Source organism: Portunus trituberculatus, chromosome 30, assembly GCF_017591435.1.
Source record: "Portunus trituberculatus isolate SZX2019 chromosome 30, ASM1759143v1, whole genome shotgun sequence".
Classification (NCBI taxonomy): Eukaryota; Metazoa; Arthropoda; class Malacostraca; order Decapoda; family Portunidae; genus Portunus; species Portunus trituberculatus.
The window spans coordinates 3047075-3064876 of NC_059284.1; the positions used below are offsets into that span (position 1 = coordinate 3047075).

Genomic DNA, 17802 nt, shown 5'->3' on the forward strand with positions numbered 1-17802 from the left:
TCTCCACACAGTGTGCCCTTGATGGAATGAGATTACCTCCCAGGTTGCCACCATACCACTGTCCATACATAGGAACCTCTCCTTTCTTTCCTTGTATACTCTCCCAGTTATTCTTCCTTGCCATCTCTTTCTTCCATTCATTCAGTCCCACAAAAGATGCCTCCCTCTTCCATTTTTTGACATCCCATTCAGGAAAGGAAAGGAAAGGAAAGAAAAAGAAAAAGAAAGAGAGAGAGAGAGAGAGAGAGAGAGAGAGAGAGAGTAAATCATGAGGAAAAAGAAAGTCAGATAATGAGGGAAATTCCAGATTAAAACCTAGACTTATTTGAGAGGTGAGACAACCAGTGTGAAAGGAAAAGAAGCATAAAGCAAACAGTAGAAAAGCAAATGAAGAGAGAAGAGTGGTAAAAGATAAGGTTTGCAAATGAAGGTAAACATGACACCAGAGTCCAACATTGACTTGTAGATCAACATTTTATTGTTAGTGGTGAGTGTGGTTCCACATTCTACAAAGATCATCATTGCCTCTGAGTGATGTTTGCATGTGGAAATAAAAAGGAAGGGATTGGTCTTGTCTTCAGTCATGAAGCTAAAATCTTTATGGATGATTTTCACTATGTACATACATCAAACAAAAGACAAAGTCATTTTACAATTCCTTAGTTCACAATACCATGTACAGTAATCTACAGAATGATAAACATATTTAAGTTTTCAGTTTCATCAACTCAACATGATAGAAAAAGTTTTCAATGCTATATGCAATAGAAAAGTTTTCAATGATAAATGCTATGATTCATTGTGAGACAAATTAGGGTTTTCATCTTACCATTTATTTCATTTTCCAGAACTGAGAAGTTTTTGGTAACAAATGCAATAATTTCTAGTACAAACAGTACTGTACTGTGTTGATACCTTGCCATCCCACTGTGCCCTGCTACAAAGGCTATTACAACCACAGCACTAACTCAAGCACAACATTAACAACTCCCACTTATCCCAATAATCAATACAGAGACTTCCCACTTCTCAATGTGTAATGCTACTTTGAGACCAACACCTGACATACAATCACTAAAATGATTAAGAACCATAATTTGGTCAAATAAGTTACAGGTTTCAAAATGAGTGACACACACACACACACACACACACACACACACACACACACACACACACACACACACACACACACACAGTACGTACATGGAAATCTACAGAAAACTATGAAATTTTTTTTTTTATCATATTATAAAGGCAGGATATAATGAGCTTATCTCAAAACACACACACACACACACACACACACACACACACACACACACACACACACACACACACACACACAAAAAAAAAAAAAAAAAAAAAAAAAACCCACTCACACTAACTTCTTAGCCTCAAAGAATGTCTTGAGGTGACGCATTTGCCAGAATCCCATGGCGAGGAGGATGATGACTTGCCCCACCGACCACCACAACACTCGCTGGTTGGTGCTGTCGGACGTCTGGCGGAAGCGCTCCTCCCGGTACTGTGAATTGAGGACATGGACTCTTGAATTGAACACTCCCACATCCCACAATGACATCAAATAAGAGAAGCTGTAAGAAGCCTTCAGGCCTACAATTAGCAGTCCCTGTATCAAATGTATCTGTGTCCTGCCTACAGGTAACTCGATTTACACAATAGATGCGTTCCAAGAGGTATCACGTATTTCAAAATTTGTGTAAAACAAACTTGTAATTCTTATGAGAAACAATAGATAATAGGGGGATGCGGGATGTGGTCCAAATCGTGTATAAGCAAACTGATTGCGCAAATTTAATTAATTATAATATTTTTTTGGTCGCGTATTAACAAAAACGCGTAAATTAAACACTCGTAAATTAAAAGTTACCTGTATTTCTATCTCCATCACCTTCTAAAGCTCTCTAATGACTTCCTATCAATCAGCTATCAACTTAAGTGCCTAAACTGATAGATAAGTAATTCAGTACTGACAAAAAAAAAAATGTAAGAAACAAAAAAATTACACTGTCTGCCATTAACTTACCCTCTGATAGTTCTGCTCCTTAGTGATCTGCTCCACTTGGTCCAGCAGCTGCCTCACCCTCAGCTGTAGTTCAGTCAGCTTCTCCTTCTGGGCCACTGAGGCATAATCTACTGCATGTTCTCCCACTTGTATATCAAAATGTACTCGCTGTTGGTGGAGCAAAGGGGGCGGCAGTGAGTGCAGGCTGTTTCTTCAAGAGTGTCAGTTTTGCTAGTTGTTAAGATGCACTTGTGTTTGGAGAGAGTAAAAGAGATGGTGACAGGAAGGCAAGAAGAGGAACACAAGACATGGTGACAGGAAGGTAGGGAGAGGAACACAAGACATGGTGACAGGAAGGCAGGGAGAGGAACACAAGACATGGTGGCAGGAAGGCAGGGGAGTGAAAGGTTTTGCTGTAGAAATTATTATTAAAAGTGGTGTGGAATAAGAAGGAAGAGAGGATGGATAGGACATATTCAATGAGTGATAACAAGGACATCAACATTCTGATAAAAAATCTGTAACAAGTAATACAAATAAAACAAAGCTGAACACTGCTACCTAACAACACCAGCATTAATCTCCCCTCCTTACCAGCTGGGATCCGGAGAACCACTTGGTGGAGTTGGAGTAGAGGCAGATGACGTGTTCTCCAGGTGTGTGGGAGGTGAAGGTGAATCTTCCCTCACTGCTGTACACCTGTGGATGGATATACCAGAAGTACAAGATTCAATGATTCAGGAGCACATTACAACTATTCACTGACTTTACCACTAAATCAGGGCCTATTCTGTCATTTATTCCCTTCATTACTGGGATGCATTTTTTACCTTGAGTTTTTGGTATGATTAGATGATTTTATTTACATTAGGAAGGGTCTATGGCGTTCAGAAGATTAATGGCCGCAGTCTTCACTATTCTAATCCCAACATAAGTTTCTGAAGGCTATTGAAAAGTAGATAAGTACATATGAATTAGTTCAGTAGATCCATGGGCATTGATTGTTGTGGGAGGGGGAATGAGGGGAACATATCACCCCACCCCCCCTGCACTTGCATCATTTGTCCCCACACTTTTCATGGTAAGCTGTCCATTACTATTTTACATTTCATCAGTATATCAATTAATAAAATAACAAAAGGAGGAGTAATAATGAAGCAAATTTTCAAGTAACACAATAACATAGCTTAATATACATTGCACTTCATGTGGCCTCAAAATGTCTCAGATAATAGGAAATTATAAAGAAAATTTTGATGGGGCTGGCAGCACCCACCAAGACCCTGGCCCTGCTGTCTGGCTGGCTGGCTACACTCACCCTCTGTCTCATGTAGCCCCCCCTACCACCACCACCATCCTTACTACTACTATTTAAACCCTTTCAGTGCTATGATGCATTTTCATATTCTTTCTGCTAACTATTTATTGATTTTATACGGCTTCAAAAACTTGTGTGAAGATTAAAATAGTGAAGACTGGTCATTAATCTTCTTACCTTTATAGACCCTTCCTAATGTAAATAAAGTTGTCTAGTCATACACACTCGTATTAAAAATGTGTCCCAGTAGTGAAAGGGTTAAAGGAATCGACACCCATGGAATATTGAATTGCCTGTGTACAAAGAATAAAGAGAGGTAGACACAAGTGACACTTCAAGACTGGTCACATCACAAGATTAGTAAAGGAGGCGGTGTGAGCGTATCATAAGGAGAGCAGGCCAAAAGGGAGGATGCTGGGTACTATGGACTCACCTGGCAAGAGAAAGAAAGGAAGAGCTGAGGGAAGGTTTGTGAATGAAGACAAGCTTGTGATGGGAGTGACTAGAGAGATAAAGAGTGTGTGGGGAGGAAAATGTGTCTAGCCTGCAGGACAAAGAAAGGAAGAGACAAGGGAGAAGGTTTATGAAAGAAGACAAACTGAGGAAGACACAAAAGACCAAACATATTACAAGACTGATGCATTATTTCTTACTTTTTAATGTAGGAGGAGAAAGCTGGCCAAGGGCAACATAAAATGAAGAAAAAAAGGCCCACTTAGTCTGAGAAAGTAAGCAAAAATAAGGAATAACTGTCCTGAAATCTCCCTCTTAATGAAGTCAAATCAAAGGAAGCTGGAGATAGAGAAGCAAGCAAACAAGGGAACAGTTAAGATGAGCACTCACCCGGGAGAGAAGCACTTTGTCATCCGGGTCTCTGATTTCCACATGCATCCCCAGGCCGGGTGACGAGGGCATGAAGCCGCCTGTCCTCGGGTCGTACAGCTGCAGTTTGTAGTTACCTGCATCAATAATAGTAGTAGTAGTAGTAGTAGTAGTAGTAGTAGTAGTAGTAGTAGTGGTGGTGGTGGTGGTGGTGGTGGTGGTGGTGGTGGTGGTGGTGGTGGTGGTGGTAGTGATGGTGGTAGTAGTAGTAGTGGTAGTGGTGGTGGTGGTGATAGTAGTAGTAGTAGTAGTAGTAGTAGTAGTAGTAGTAGTGGTGGTGGTGGTGGTGGTGGTGGTGGTGGTGGTGGTGGTGGTGGTGGTGGTAGTAGTAGTAGTAGTAGTAGTAGTAGTAGTAGTAGTAGTAGTAGTAGTAGTAGTAGTAGTAGTGATCTAACCACTCAGGCCAAGGTTAGGTTAGGTTTAGAGATTGTCCTTTAGAGCGGCGTTTTCCCCTTAGACTTCGGTTTTTCCCACATTTGGCTTACGTTGTCCTCCCCACCATGCTCGCTCGCTCTCTCTCTCTCTCAACATTTATTCCGTCACACTATAGGTTCTTCCCTTACTCACGCCTCACACTCCGTCCTTCCGTCCCTCAGCCTGACACTCCCTGGCCCCTGCTTGCCACACTCACCTGTCACCATGGTCTCGTCCGGTATTTCCTCAATGAAGCATTTTCTCTCTGTCTCTCCAATGTGGAAGTAGAGTCCATTCACTCCCGCCAGTACATTCACCAGCAGGAGCAGAAAACTCAGAGTTAGCCGGGAAATAGTCTCCATGCTATCGAGAATGAAGAAAAATAGTGACTCTTCCTCTTCTTCTGTCCTAACGAGCAGTGTTGCCAAGTGAGTGTGAGATGCATTGGTGTATTTTGATAGATAACATTGCTATTGTAGCCTTTATGTAATTTATGTTGTGTTCTTAAGTAAAAATAATACATCATGGTGTGCTTCATTCATATCAGAACTTTTTCTGAGAGCATGAAATTATATTTTTCTTTTTTTCTACGAAGGATGTGGTAACACTGCCACCACCTCACCTATAAATGCTGTATTTTTTTGTTTTTTTGTTTTGCTGTCTTTTATCAAAGTGATACATTTTATTTCTTTAAAAAAATATATTGTATTATATTGAAAGCACTGTATCGAGATTAGAGTCTTCTGCCGCCAACTTTCAACCTTAAATGCCTAACTCATGAAATATTCCAGTTAATGAACAAATACAATATTTCATCAATAATGTTAGAGCAAAAATTCTAAAGGAAGCGTATTTATTTATATTCATAAAGAGCAAGAGCGAATAAAAAAAACACTAAAAATATGAGGTGTTGGTAACACTGCAGTGAACCACCACAACACCACATGAGTGAAGTGTGGACGAGTGTGTGACTGTGTGTGTTTGTGTGTGTGTTCACGTGGCATGTGTTGAAGCCTGCCGTAGCATTACAAGAAGAGGAAACATGGCCAGTGACTTGAAGTCCTACGTGGAGAAGTACTTGTTGAACCCCGGAGCGTCATTTAATGTAGACGATGAGGGCAATCAAGGTGAGTCTGTCTACCTGCTCCCATCTCTCTCTCTCTCTCTCTCTCTCTCTCTCTCTCTCTCTCTCTCTCTCAGTGGAATATTCTTTGGGTAAGTACAGAATAGAATCTTCTCCTTTTCCTCCATCCCACATCCTCCAGCAAGCTAGAGGGACTGTGGGGAATCGGGGATTTTAGGGGGGAGCCAAAAAGGCGAGATTGGCTATCCGAGAAAATTCTAAGGACAAAAACAGCCGTTTTTTTAAAGGAAAATTTGGAAATGTAAAAATTAATTGATAATTTTCGCAGAAATTATCATAACTTAACATAATAACCCTCTAGGACACTAACCTAACCCTCACATAAACCTACCCTAGCGTATTTTTGGCGGGGGGCTGCTCCCCCTCTCACCCCCCCTCTCTAGGACACTAACCTAACCTTAACATAAGCCTAACCTACCATTTTCTAGCTGGGGGACTGTGCCCCGCCCCCCCGCACCCCATCTCTAAGACACTAACCTAACCCTAACATATTCTAGACGGGGAGGCTGCGCCCCTGCACTCCCCTCTAGGACACTAATCTAACCCTAACATAAACCTAACCTAACATATCCTAGCTGGAGGTGCTATGCCGCCCCCGCTCCCCCCCCGCTAGACCACTAACTTAAACTATCGTATCCTAGCTTTGCAGCTACTTTCCCCCCCCACCACTGGTTCTCTTATAGCTTCACAAAATATGCCCTATCTCTACCAATACCCCTCCTCACAATACCTTAACAAAAGGTTGGATGTCCTGGCTGTGGGACATCCTCTTCTCGATAGTTGTTAAGTTCACTGTCCTTCACCAAACACAGCACATTCCCGGACATATTGCAGCGTTATTATTCATTTGCAGCAGGTAGTATACTTACTGAAAATGTTGTAAATAGTAAGAACAACAAATCATCTAGAGATTTTTGTACGAAACTGTAACAACTAACCAAATCACTGTGGACTTAGATTTTGCAGGCACCAGAATATTCATTTTATTACTATGGTCTTACAAAAGCTGTCCCCATATTAAAAACATCACAGACATGTTGTATAGTAAGTACTCGATCACTTTGCATGGTTGTTTCAATGATTAGAAAGGAGGTGCCATTCTTGACTTTTTCCCTAGTATGTAATGTTGCTTCTTTTAAAAACTAATTTGTTGTGTTTACTTTTCAAGTTTGGAATGCTCCTTTCTCATAATTCCAGAAAAACCACATTGTCACCTTCCTTCACTTGTTTGTTAATTTATTTACTTGTTGTGGTGGTTGTGGGTAATTGGATGGCACAGAGAGAGAGAGTGAGTACTGAAGGGGTTAAGGGTGTTGCATTGTTTAGATAGTGTGTAGTGTCTTGGTAAGTCCCTGAGCTCCTTGCAGACACCCTCACACAAACAATCTTCACACACTTGCCTGCCTGCTTTGTTTATTCTCCTCCGTGTCTGCCATTGTCTACTTGTCTTTGTTTGGCCACCTCCACTCACTGACTGCCTTGATCTTGTCCTTCCAGAGACCCAAACCCAGGTTGTGGAGTTGCATCTTCACACATTTGCTTGCCTGCTTAGTTTCTCCTCTGTGTCTGCCATTGTTTACATGTCCTCTTTGTTTGGCCACCTCCACTCACTGACACCCTTCATCTTGTCCTTCCAGAGACCCGAGCCCAGGTTGTGGAGTCGCTGCTGGAGGAGGAGAAGGTGGACAGCGGACATCAGCCCCTCAGTAAGCTCCGGGCTAGGCGGGCGGCTCTGGAGGCCGAGAAGGACCCAAGGTACAGTGGCAAGAAAGTTCTGAGGAAGGACTTGAAGAAGGACAGTGAGGTAGAATTCGATCCAGAGCTTGCTAAATTTTGCATCTTAGAAGGAAGTGAAGATGATGATGATGATGATAATGAAGAAGAGGAGGAGGAGGAGGATGGTGATGAAGAGGAAGAGGAAGAGGAAGAGAGTGATGATGAAAGCAGTGATACACTTCCAAGAAGAATGAAGAAGCTAGAAACAAGTGAATTTGAGGAAGATAATGGAGAGGAGGAGGAGGATGAAGAAAGCTGTGCAGAAGATGAAGAGGTGAAGAAGCTATATCAGAACCTGCAGAGGAAACAGGAAGGTGTCACGTAAGTTTCCTTCCTCTCTGTATCACGCTCCTCAAATAAGTCCCCTCACTGGTACTTCATTAATCTCTCGCATAATATTCCTTGTCATTATCTCCTCTTGCTTTTTGTAACCTTCCTTCCTTCCTTCCTTACGCTGCGTTTACACCGAGTGAGTCGTCGAGTCGAGTCACGTCAAGTCAAGATGATTCATGACGCATCATGAATCGCCACCCCAGCTATAACATTGATTTGTATGGGTTTCTGAACGAAACCGTTTACATCGGATGCTTCGAGTCACGTCACGTCCTCTCGCGTCGCGTCACGTCGAGTCACATATAGGGCTGGGCCTATTTTTGACATCAGTCACAGCGAGTCTGCCGTGGTGTCTGCAAGTATGCTGGTGGAAGACTTAATCAACGTAGTTCGAGAGCGCCCTGCTATTTATGATCCCTTAAAAAAATGGCCATTCTTTCTTCCGTTCCTATTGCACGCCTGTAGTTAGTGTTGATTTTCCTAATGGAAGGTCCAACCAACTCCACCAGCTTCTTGAAGTTTTCATTTGTCATCCTAAAAAAGTTGTAAAATTTTTCTGGATGGTTTACCAGGTCTGGGAATAAATGACTGAAGCTACCGAAATCTGGCCTCCTGGTGTTCAGATGATGCATCCAGATTCGAGTTTTATTTTTACGTCTGCGACGACGAAGCCAGAGCAATGCAGTTACTACAGCAAGAGAATATGCGTCCATTCTCCCTGAAATCAAATGGGTCACTGTGTAGTGACTTGACTCGGTTGACGATTCGTGTAAACGGAGATACGCCGAAATGAATCGCTTCAAATGACTTGATGCGACTCGACTCGACGCGACTCGCTCGGTGTAAACGCAGCGTTAGTCCTCACACAAATCTCCTTGCCATTATCTCATTCATTCCTCAATTACATTCCTCATTCATCACTTATATTTCTTACTACTACTGGTAATAATACTACAAATACTACTACTACTACTACTACTACTACTACTACTACTACTACTACTACTACTACTACTACTACTACTACTACTACTATCATAGTCACTTCAACTTTTCATAATCTCACATGCATATGATAAAAAATGTATATTATTTCTAACTTCTTGCAAACACTCCACAGATTTATTGATGACGGTGACTTTAGCAAATTTGCCGATGATATGGATGAGGAGGAAGATGATGATGATGAGGAGGAGGAGGAGGAGGAGGAGGAGGAGGGGGGAGAAGAGGAGGAGGAAGAGGATGAGGGTGTAGAGGAAGATATGGACATGGAAGACACACAGGGGAAGGAAGGTCCACTGAGGAAGTTTCGACAAGAGGACACGTCAGAGGAGGTGAAGAGAGGACAGGCCGTGAAGAACCAACTTGGTAATGTGGTGGAAATATTGTCACCTAACCTAACCTAACTTTATATGGTGAAAATATTGTGATCTAACCTAACTCACTCTTTCTCTTCTCTATCTGATACACAGCCTCACCTTCTCACTGTACCTACTCACTCACTCATTCTCCTTCTTCCATCTGACAAACAGCCTCACCTACTCACTACATTCACTCTCACTCACTCACTCACCATACTCACTCATTCACTCACTCATTCTCCTTCTACCATCTGACATACAGCCTCACCTCATTACTACACTCACTCACCACACTCACTCACTCACTCACTCATTCTCCTTCATCCATCTTACATACAGCCTCACCACCTCACTCTGTACCTCCTCACCACACTAATCACACTAGCTCACCTCTCCCTGTGTCTCTCAGGTATATACGACTCACTGTTTGAGGGTCGTATCTGTATGCAGAAGGTGGTGTCAGCGTCCAATCAACTACCACAGCACGACACATACAAGCTCTTCTTGAAGGAACGAGATCCAAACTACCACAAGAACTTGACGGCAGCAAGAGTGGCCAGCAAAAAACTTCTCGACTCTTTGCTTGAGATACAAGTGAGGGGCTAACCTGTCTGTGTTGGGCTTCATCTGTTGACCTCTTCAGTACCATGCATTTTTGTATTAATTTTGCTTAATATTTGATGATTTTATACAGCTTTAGAAACTTATGTGGGAGATTAAGATAGTGAAGACTGTGGCCATGAATCTTCTGACCCCCTGTAAACTCATCCTAATGTCAATAAAATAGTCTAATCATACACAGATCTCAAGGTAAAAATGTGTCCCAGCATTTGAGAGTTAAGATGTGTGTAATTGCCTAGTGCTCAATAATGTAGTTAACGAAAGGAAGGAAGAGAAGAGAGCATTCACTTAATTAGGTTCTATGACTTCTTAACTCTTTGCTTCAGATACAAGTGAGGGAACAACTTGTCTTTATAGGAGCTGCTTCATCTTTTGTCTCAGTCATCATGTAGTAATCCCAGTCACCCTTTGTAGGAGCTGTTTAATCTTTTGTCCCTCAGTCATTATGTAATCCAAGTCACCATTTGTAGGAGATTTTGTTGCGCCAGTATCCAGAGACAGACCACATTGTGACGGGCAAGGCAGCCAAGGACACTGGCACTGAGAGGTGAGTGTGGGTGTGCTCCTACATTCCTTCTTACCTCTGTTCTCTATTTCTATCTCCATCACTCCACTTGTCAAGAAAGACAGGAAGGATCAGTTCACTTCTGTTTCTAATTTCCATCACTGCTTGTCTAGAAATATGGGAAGGATAAATTTATTTCTATTTACATTTCCATCACCCTTACTTGGAAAGGGAATGAAGATAAACACTTCTTTTCCATTTTCCATCAGATCAAGCCAACCATCTCTGTTTTCATCTTCCTTACAAAGAATAACATTGAGTGTGTGTGTTTTCCTCAGTGACGAGGAGATCACCAGCAGTGAGGAGGAGGACCAGGAGCAGAGTGGCACAGCGGCAGCAGCAGGGGCAGGGTTCCAGGGAGTGAAGCGTAAAATGAAGGTGGAGGAGTATGAGGAAGTGCTGAGCAAGAGACACGCTGCAATGTTGCCATTTCGGGACCAAACCATCAACAAGTAAGACACTGGAGATTGGTTGGACTTAAATTGCTGGAATATTGAAGCTTTTATAATGTGGTTTAAATGAATTTCTAAACTTCTGAGGTGTAATTTGATGCTTCATAAGATTATACCTTTTTACTTATGGCTGATAGGGCTAAGTGTGTGTGTGTGTAATAATAATAATAATATACAGTTTATTACTGTGGCAATGTAAAATATTACACTGAAAATGTACAGGGGGGGGGACATTAAAACAATGAACTGAAATGCTTAACCTAACTATGGATATAACTTAACCTAGAATTCACTTATTAATTTACTTATTTATTTAAGGCTCGCACAATAGTGTGTGTGTGTGTGTGTGTGTGTGTGTGTCTAGGCTACCCTATCTGATATTACTGGCCTGTTATTTACATAGATTGATAGATACACAGAAAGAAGTTGTAAGAAAAAAAAGGAATGATGAGATAAACTTGCTAGAAATAAACTTCACCTTTTTGTTTTTTGTTAACATCCTCTGTCATTATTATCATTACTAACTGGATAACAACGGTGTGTGCAGATGGTACGAGAAGACAAGGTTGCTGTCCAGCCGCAGCGCGAGAGGCAACAGGTTCAGCGGCTTTGAGACCTCGGCCCTGCAGCAGCTACACAACATCCTGGCCAACAGACAGCCACTGGTTCGCCGTACCCAGATGTCCGGCACCACCCGCGGCGCCACCTATCATGTGCTGGGCCGCCCCAGGGATGCCACCAAGGTCTGTGTTGTCATGGTGGAGGGCCAACAAATACAGCTGTAATGAAAAAGGCCCACTCAGGTGCCAGTCCACATGTAGTCAGGAGTGTTGGTCAAAGTCAGAGGAGAAGTGTCTGGATCTTTGGTTAACAGCTAGTGAACTTTGACCTTATTGAATCTTACCTGGATTAACTTGACCTAATTTAACTGCAATCTAAACTATATTCAGCTGCTTTAACCAAACCTTACTTATCCTAACTTTATTGATACTTGTACTGTAGCTTTCTTTATGTTTCTATATCTTGTCTTATCTTAATGTACCTTACTTTAGCTTATCGTAATTCACCTTACCTAACTTTAATTTATCTTACCTTACTTTACCTTACCTTACCTTACCTTATCTTACTTGACTAAACTTCACCTCAGTATTCATCATCAAATCCTGACACACACCCACCCAAAATCACTGATACATACAGACAGACAGACAGACAGATGCAATAACCTGCTTTACTTGGCCACATCCCACAGGTGGAGGATGTGGAATATGACACGGAGATATTCGACGACACCGACTTTTACACACGGTCGCTGGAGGATGTACTGAAGGCCAAGGTGTCTCTGTCGGACAACATGACGGACGTGTCTCGGAAGTGGATTGAGATACAGAACCTGAGGCGGAAAGCAAAGAAGAAGGTGGACAAGAAGGCGAGCAAAGGAAGGAAGATTAGATATGAAGTAAGTCTGGGTGTACATCTTAGTTATTGAGCTCAGTTTTATGATGCTGTCTCTTTTTTTTTTTTTTTTTTTTTACATTACAAGGGCACTGGCCAAGGGAAAACAAAGTGTTGGAAAAAAAAATCCCGCTGGTTGCCAGGCCCTGTTAAGAGGAAAGTAGGAGAAAGAAAAACAAAAAATCTAAAAGGAGGGTCCAGTTAACGTAAGAGGTGTCTTGACACTCCTCTTTTGAAAGAGTTTAAGTCATAGGCAGGTGGAAATACAGACACAGGTAGAGAGTTCCAGAGTTTACCAGTGTAGGGAATGAAGGAGTGAAGATACTGGTTAACTCTTGCATTAGGAAGATGGACAGAATAGGGATGAGAAGAAGTAGAGAGTCTTGTGCAGCGAGGCCGCAGGAGGGGAAGGCATGCAGTTAGCAAGTTCAGAAGAGCAGACAGCATGAAAACAGCGGTAGAAGACAGATAAAGATGCAACATTGCGGCGGTGACTTAAAGAATCAAGACAGTCAGTTAGAGGAGAAGAGTTGATAAGACGAAAAGCTTTAGATTCCACCTTGTTTAGTAAAGCTGTGTGTGGATCCCCCAGACATGAGAGCCATACTCCATACACGGGCGGATAAGGCCCTGTACAGAGCAAGCAGCTGGGAGGGAGAGAAAATGGACGAAGACGCCACAGGACACCTAACTTCTTGGAAGCTGATTTAGCAAGAGTAGAGATGTGAAATTTCCAGTTTAGATTTTTAGTGAAGGATAGACCGAGTGTGTTTAATGTAGAGGAGAGGGAAGTTGAGTGTTATTGAAGAAGAGAGGATAGTTGTCTGGAAGGTTATGTCGAGTAGATAGTTGTAGAAATTGAGTTTTTGAGGCATTGAACAAAACCAGGTTTTCTCTGCCCCAATCAGAAACAAGTGAAAGATCAGAAGTTAGGCGTCCTATAGCATCTCGCCTTGAGTCATTTAATTGTTGTTGGGTTGGGCGTCTGTTGAACGCTGTTGAATAATGCAAGGTGGTATCATCAGCATAGGAGTGGATAGGGCATTGAGTCAGATTTAGGAGATCATTGATGAATAATAGAAAGAGAGTGGGTGATAGGACAGAACCCTGTGGAACACCACTGTTGATAGTTTTAGGGAAGAACAGTGACCGTCTACTACAGCAGCAATAGAACGATCGGAAAGGAAACTGGAGATGAAGGTACAGAGAGAAGGATAGAATCCGTAGGAGGGTAGTTTAGAAATTAAAGATTTGTGCCAGACTCTATCGAAGGCTTTCGATATGTCAAGGCCGACAGCAAAGGTTTCACCGAAGTCCCTAAAGAGGATGACCAAGATTCAGTTAGGAAAGTAAGAAGATCACCAGTAGATCTGCCTTTACGGAAACCATACTGGCAATCAGAGAGAAGGTTGTGAGCTGATAGATGCCTCATTATCTTCCTATTAAGGATAGACTCAAAGGCTTTAGAAAGGCAGGAAATCAAAGCTATAGGGCGGTAGTTAGAAGGATTGGAGTGGTCACCTTTTTAGGGACAGGTTGAATGTGAGCAAACTTCCAGCAAGAAGGATAAATAGAAGTAGAGACACAGATGAAAGAGTTTGACCAGGCAGTGAGCGAGTTCGGAAGCACAGTTTTGAGAACAACAGGAGGGACTCCATCCGGACCGTAAGCCTTCCGAGAATCAAGGCCAGAGAGGGCCAGGAAAACGTCTTTATAAAGAATTTTAATTTTAGGGATGAAGTAGTCAGAGGGTGGAGGAGTAGGAGGAATATGCCCAGAATCATCCAAAGTTGAGTTGGTAGCAAAGGTTTGAGCGAAGAGTTCAGCTTTAGAAAAGAAGAGACAGCTGTAGAGCCATCTGGATGAAGTAAAGGAGGGAAAGACGAAGAAGTAAAGTTGTTAGAGATATTATTGGCTAGATGCCAGAAATCTCGAGAGGAGTTAGAATTGGAAAGACTTTGACATTTTCTATTGATGAAAGAGTTTTTAGTAAGTTGGAGAATAGATTTGGCATGATTACGGGCAGAAATATATAGGGCATGAGTTTCAGCAGTTGGATGGCTACGGAACCGTTTGTGAGCCGCCTCTCTATCATTGACAGCACGAGAACAAGCAGAGTTAAACCAAGGCTTTTTAGCTTTAGGGTTAGAGAAAGTATGAGGAATGTATAGCTCCATGCCAGAGATAATCACCTCTGTTATGCGCTCGGCACAAAGAGAAGGATCTCTGACATGAAAACAATAATCATCCCAAGGGAAATCAGAATAGTACTGCCTTAGTTCCTCCCACTTAGCAGAGTTAAAATGCCAGAAGCACCTCCGCTTAGGCGGGTCCTGAGGCTGCACTGGAGTGATAGAACAGGTAACGGAAATTAGATTGTGGTCGGAGGAGCCCAACGGAGAGGAAAGTTTAACAGAGTAAGCAGAAGGGTTGGAGGTTAGGAAAAGATCAAGAATGTTGGGCGTGTCTCCAAGGCGGTCAGGAATACGGGTAGGGAACTGCACTAGCTGCTCTAGGTCATGAAGGATAGCAAAGTTGAAGGTTTGTTCACCAGGTTGGTCAGTGAAAGAAGATGAAAGCCAAAGCTGGTGGTGAACATTGAAATCCCTAAAATGGAGATCTCAGCAAAAGGAAAGTGAGATAAGATGTGCTCCACCTTGGAAGTCAAATAGTCAAAGAATTTTACATAGTCAGAGGAATTAGGTGAGAGGTATACAGCACAGATGAATTTAGTTAGAGAGTGACATTGAAGTCTTAGCCAGATGGTAGAAAATTCTGAAGATTCAAGATTGTGGGCACGAGAGCAAGTGGTGTCGTTACGCACGTATGCGCAACATCCAGCTTTGGATTGAAAATGAGGATAGAGCAAGTAGGAGGGAACAGAAAAGGGGCTGCTGTCAGTAGTCACAGACAACTGTGTTTCAGTTAGGAAGAGAAGATGAGGTTTAGTAGAGGAGAGGTGGTGTTCCACAGATTGAAAATTAGAACGAAGGCCACGAATGTTGCAGAAATTGATAGTGAAAGTATTAGATGAAGTGTCAAGACACCCAAGGTCGACAGCAGAGGGGCAGTCCGACCTGGGGACATTTATGGTCCCCTCCCCAGAGGGGGACTCCGAGGCAGGGCGTGGTGAAGCCATTATTAAATTTTGATTTGAAGAGAGTGTAAAAGTGTAAGGTGTTGTAGTGTAGTGTAGGAAGTAGTAGAAGTTGTCTTTAGAGGGCAGGCTGCAGCTGCTCAATTGTATAAATGAGACCACAAAGGGAACCGGGAAGAGAGGACACGGGGAATCACTCAGTCTGCAGCACTGCCTACATCCCCGTAAGTACCTCTCCTGGAGTATTCCACCGGGCGGCAGGTGACTACTGCCTACTCCACACAGAATGAGTAAAAAGGGTGCAGGACATTAGGGATATTCCTTATGAAAAGAAAATGATGCCTTTAAATTTAACCCCTTGAGTACTGTGACACATTTCCCTATTCATTCAGGTTACTATTTGTTGATTTTTACAGCTTCAGAAATTTAGGTTGGGGGGTTAGAATAGTGAGGACTGTGGCCATTAATCTTCTGCCCTTCATAGAATGTTCCTCATGTCAATAAAATGGTCTAATGATACACAAATCTCAAGGTAGAAATGTGTCCCAGTATTGAAGGGGTTAAATACATTTCCTTATAGAAGCATAGGTTAAGAGGGACCTGTATCATTAATCAGCATAGAACAAGAAATAATGGGTCTTGTAAGGCTGTTAGGTAAAGTTAGGAAGATTAGCAAACTTTGATATGAACACACTGACACAAATATCCATAGTAACTATTAACCTCTTCAGTACTGGGACACATTTTTACCTTGAGATTTGTGTATGATCAGGCCATTTTATTGACATCAGGAAGGGTCTATGTAGATTAGAAGATTTATGGCCAGTCTTCACTCATTTATTACTCACATAAGTTTCTGAAGCTGTATAAAATCACCAAATAGGAACTAGCTTTACTAAACAAGGTGGAATCTAAAGCTTTTCGTCTTATCAACTCTTCTCCTCTAACTGACTGTCTTGATTCTTTAAGTCACCGCCGCAATGTTGCATCTTTATCTGTCTTCTACCGCTGTTTTCATGCTGTCTGCTCTTCTGAACTTGCTAACTGCTTGCCTTCCCCCCTCCTGCGGCCTCGCTGCACAAGACTCTCTACTTCTTCTCATCCCTATTCTGTCCATCTTCCTAATGCAAGAGTTAACCAGTATCTTCACTCCTTCATTCCCTACACTGGTAAACTCTGGAACTCTCTACCTGTGTCTGTATTTCCACCTGCCTATGACTTAAACTCTTTCAAAAGAGGAGTGTCAAGACACCTCTTACGTTAACTGGACCCTCCTTTTAGATTTTTTTGTTTTTTCTTTCTCCTACTTTCCTCTAAACAGGGCCTGGCAACCAGCGGGATTTTTTTTTTCCAACACTGTTTTCCCTTGGCCAGTGCCCTTGTAATGTAAAAAAAAAAAAAAAAAAAGAAGGAATATAGAGACTCACAATTTTTAGTGCATTTTAAGACAGTTTGCCATATTTTGAGGGCATTTAAGACTGCTTAGCATGTTTTGATGGCATTTTAAGACAGTTAGGGATATTTTGAGGACATTTTAAGACAGTTTGGCCATAATATAAAAATTATATAAAATTACCAAATAGTAAACAAAATGAATATGGAAATGTGTCATGGTACTGAAGGGGTTAAAGGTGAGTTTGGGAGGACATGAGCTTTTGTGACAAAGTATGTTGGTCTCCCTCTCAGGTGATGAGTAAGCTGCAGCAGTACATGGCGCCCTCACACCATCCTCACATGGACGACAGTGCCATCAACACCCTGTTTGCCTCACTGTTTGGCAAGGCAGTACACAAACACAGGCCTCCCAAAACGCAATGATGATGTCAGTACTTAGTCATTATATTGTTGTTGTGTACTGCTTGTATTATTCTGGTTGGATCCCTCTGTGGTGGTGTGTCTGGTAGTTGTAAGTGGTTGTAGTGTGGTGGTGGTACAAGTTGATGGTTTGTAGTGTGGCTGTGGTGGTGGGAGGGACTTGTCATACTGTCTGTCCTCCTATTAGGTTTTGTGTGGTTATTCAATTGTATTCAGTTCACTTTCAGTATGTTCAGACTATTAGTAGCTTTACACACACACACACACACACACACTGGCAAATGAGCAAGAACAATTAAACATTGAAAAAGTAAATAGGTAAATGGATTAATACATAAAGTGACATAAGATGAAATAGTTGTCTATTCATGTCTTAGAGAGAGAGAGAGAGAGAGAGATAAGCCCACCTTTCATTAAAAGTTTACTGTTTCACTTCTAAGTACAAAAATAATCATTCAGTGGTTTGCTGTTATGATCATTGACTAGAATCTCAATCACAGAAAAAATTACACATTTCATATATGATAACAAGACAGGGAA

The 17802-nt window shown here is 42.0% G+C and overlaps 2 protein-coding genes across 2 annotated transcripts; one reads left to right on the forward strand and one right to left on the reverse strand.

Annotated features, from left to right (window-relative positions):
- Nucleotides 1–450: 450 nt before the first annotated feature.
- On the reverse strand, nucleotides 451–5064 carry LOC123510882 (transmembrane emp24 domain-containing protein eca-like). Its single transcript, XM_045266334.1, has 5 exons — nucleotides 4861–5064; nucleotides 4191–4306; nucleotides 2624–2728; nucleotides 2051–2197; nucleotides 451–1528 (listed from the first exon to the last, which is right to left on the reverse strand). Exons 1-5 carry the CDS (start codon nucleotides 5003–5005, stop codon nucleotides 1379–1381), a joined length of 663 nt encoding a protein of 220 aa, XP_045122269.1. The 5' UTR covers nucleotides 5006–5064; the 3' UTR covers nucleotides 451–1378.
- A 494-nt stretch (nucleotides 5065–5558) lies between these two features.
- LOC123510963 (protein AATF-like) lies at nucleotides 5559–17302 on the forward strand. Its single transcript, XM_045266503.1, has 9 exons — nucleotides 5559–5770; nucleotides 7425–7884; nucleotides 9017–9264; nucleotides 9667–9851; nucleotides 10349–10425; nucleotides 10722–10895; nucleotides 11443–11638; nucleotides 12148–12354; nucleotides 17134–17302. The coding sequence occupies exons 1-9, from the start codon at nucleotides 5686–5688 to the stop codon at nucleotides 17263–17265; spliced, it is 1764 nt and encodes a 587-aa protein (XP_045122438.1). The 5' UTR covers nucleotides 5559–5685; the 3' UTR covers nucleotides 17266–17302.
- Nucleotides 17303–17802: the final 500 nt, after the last annotated feature.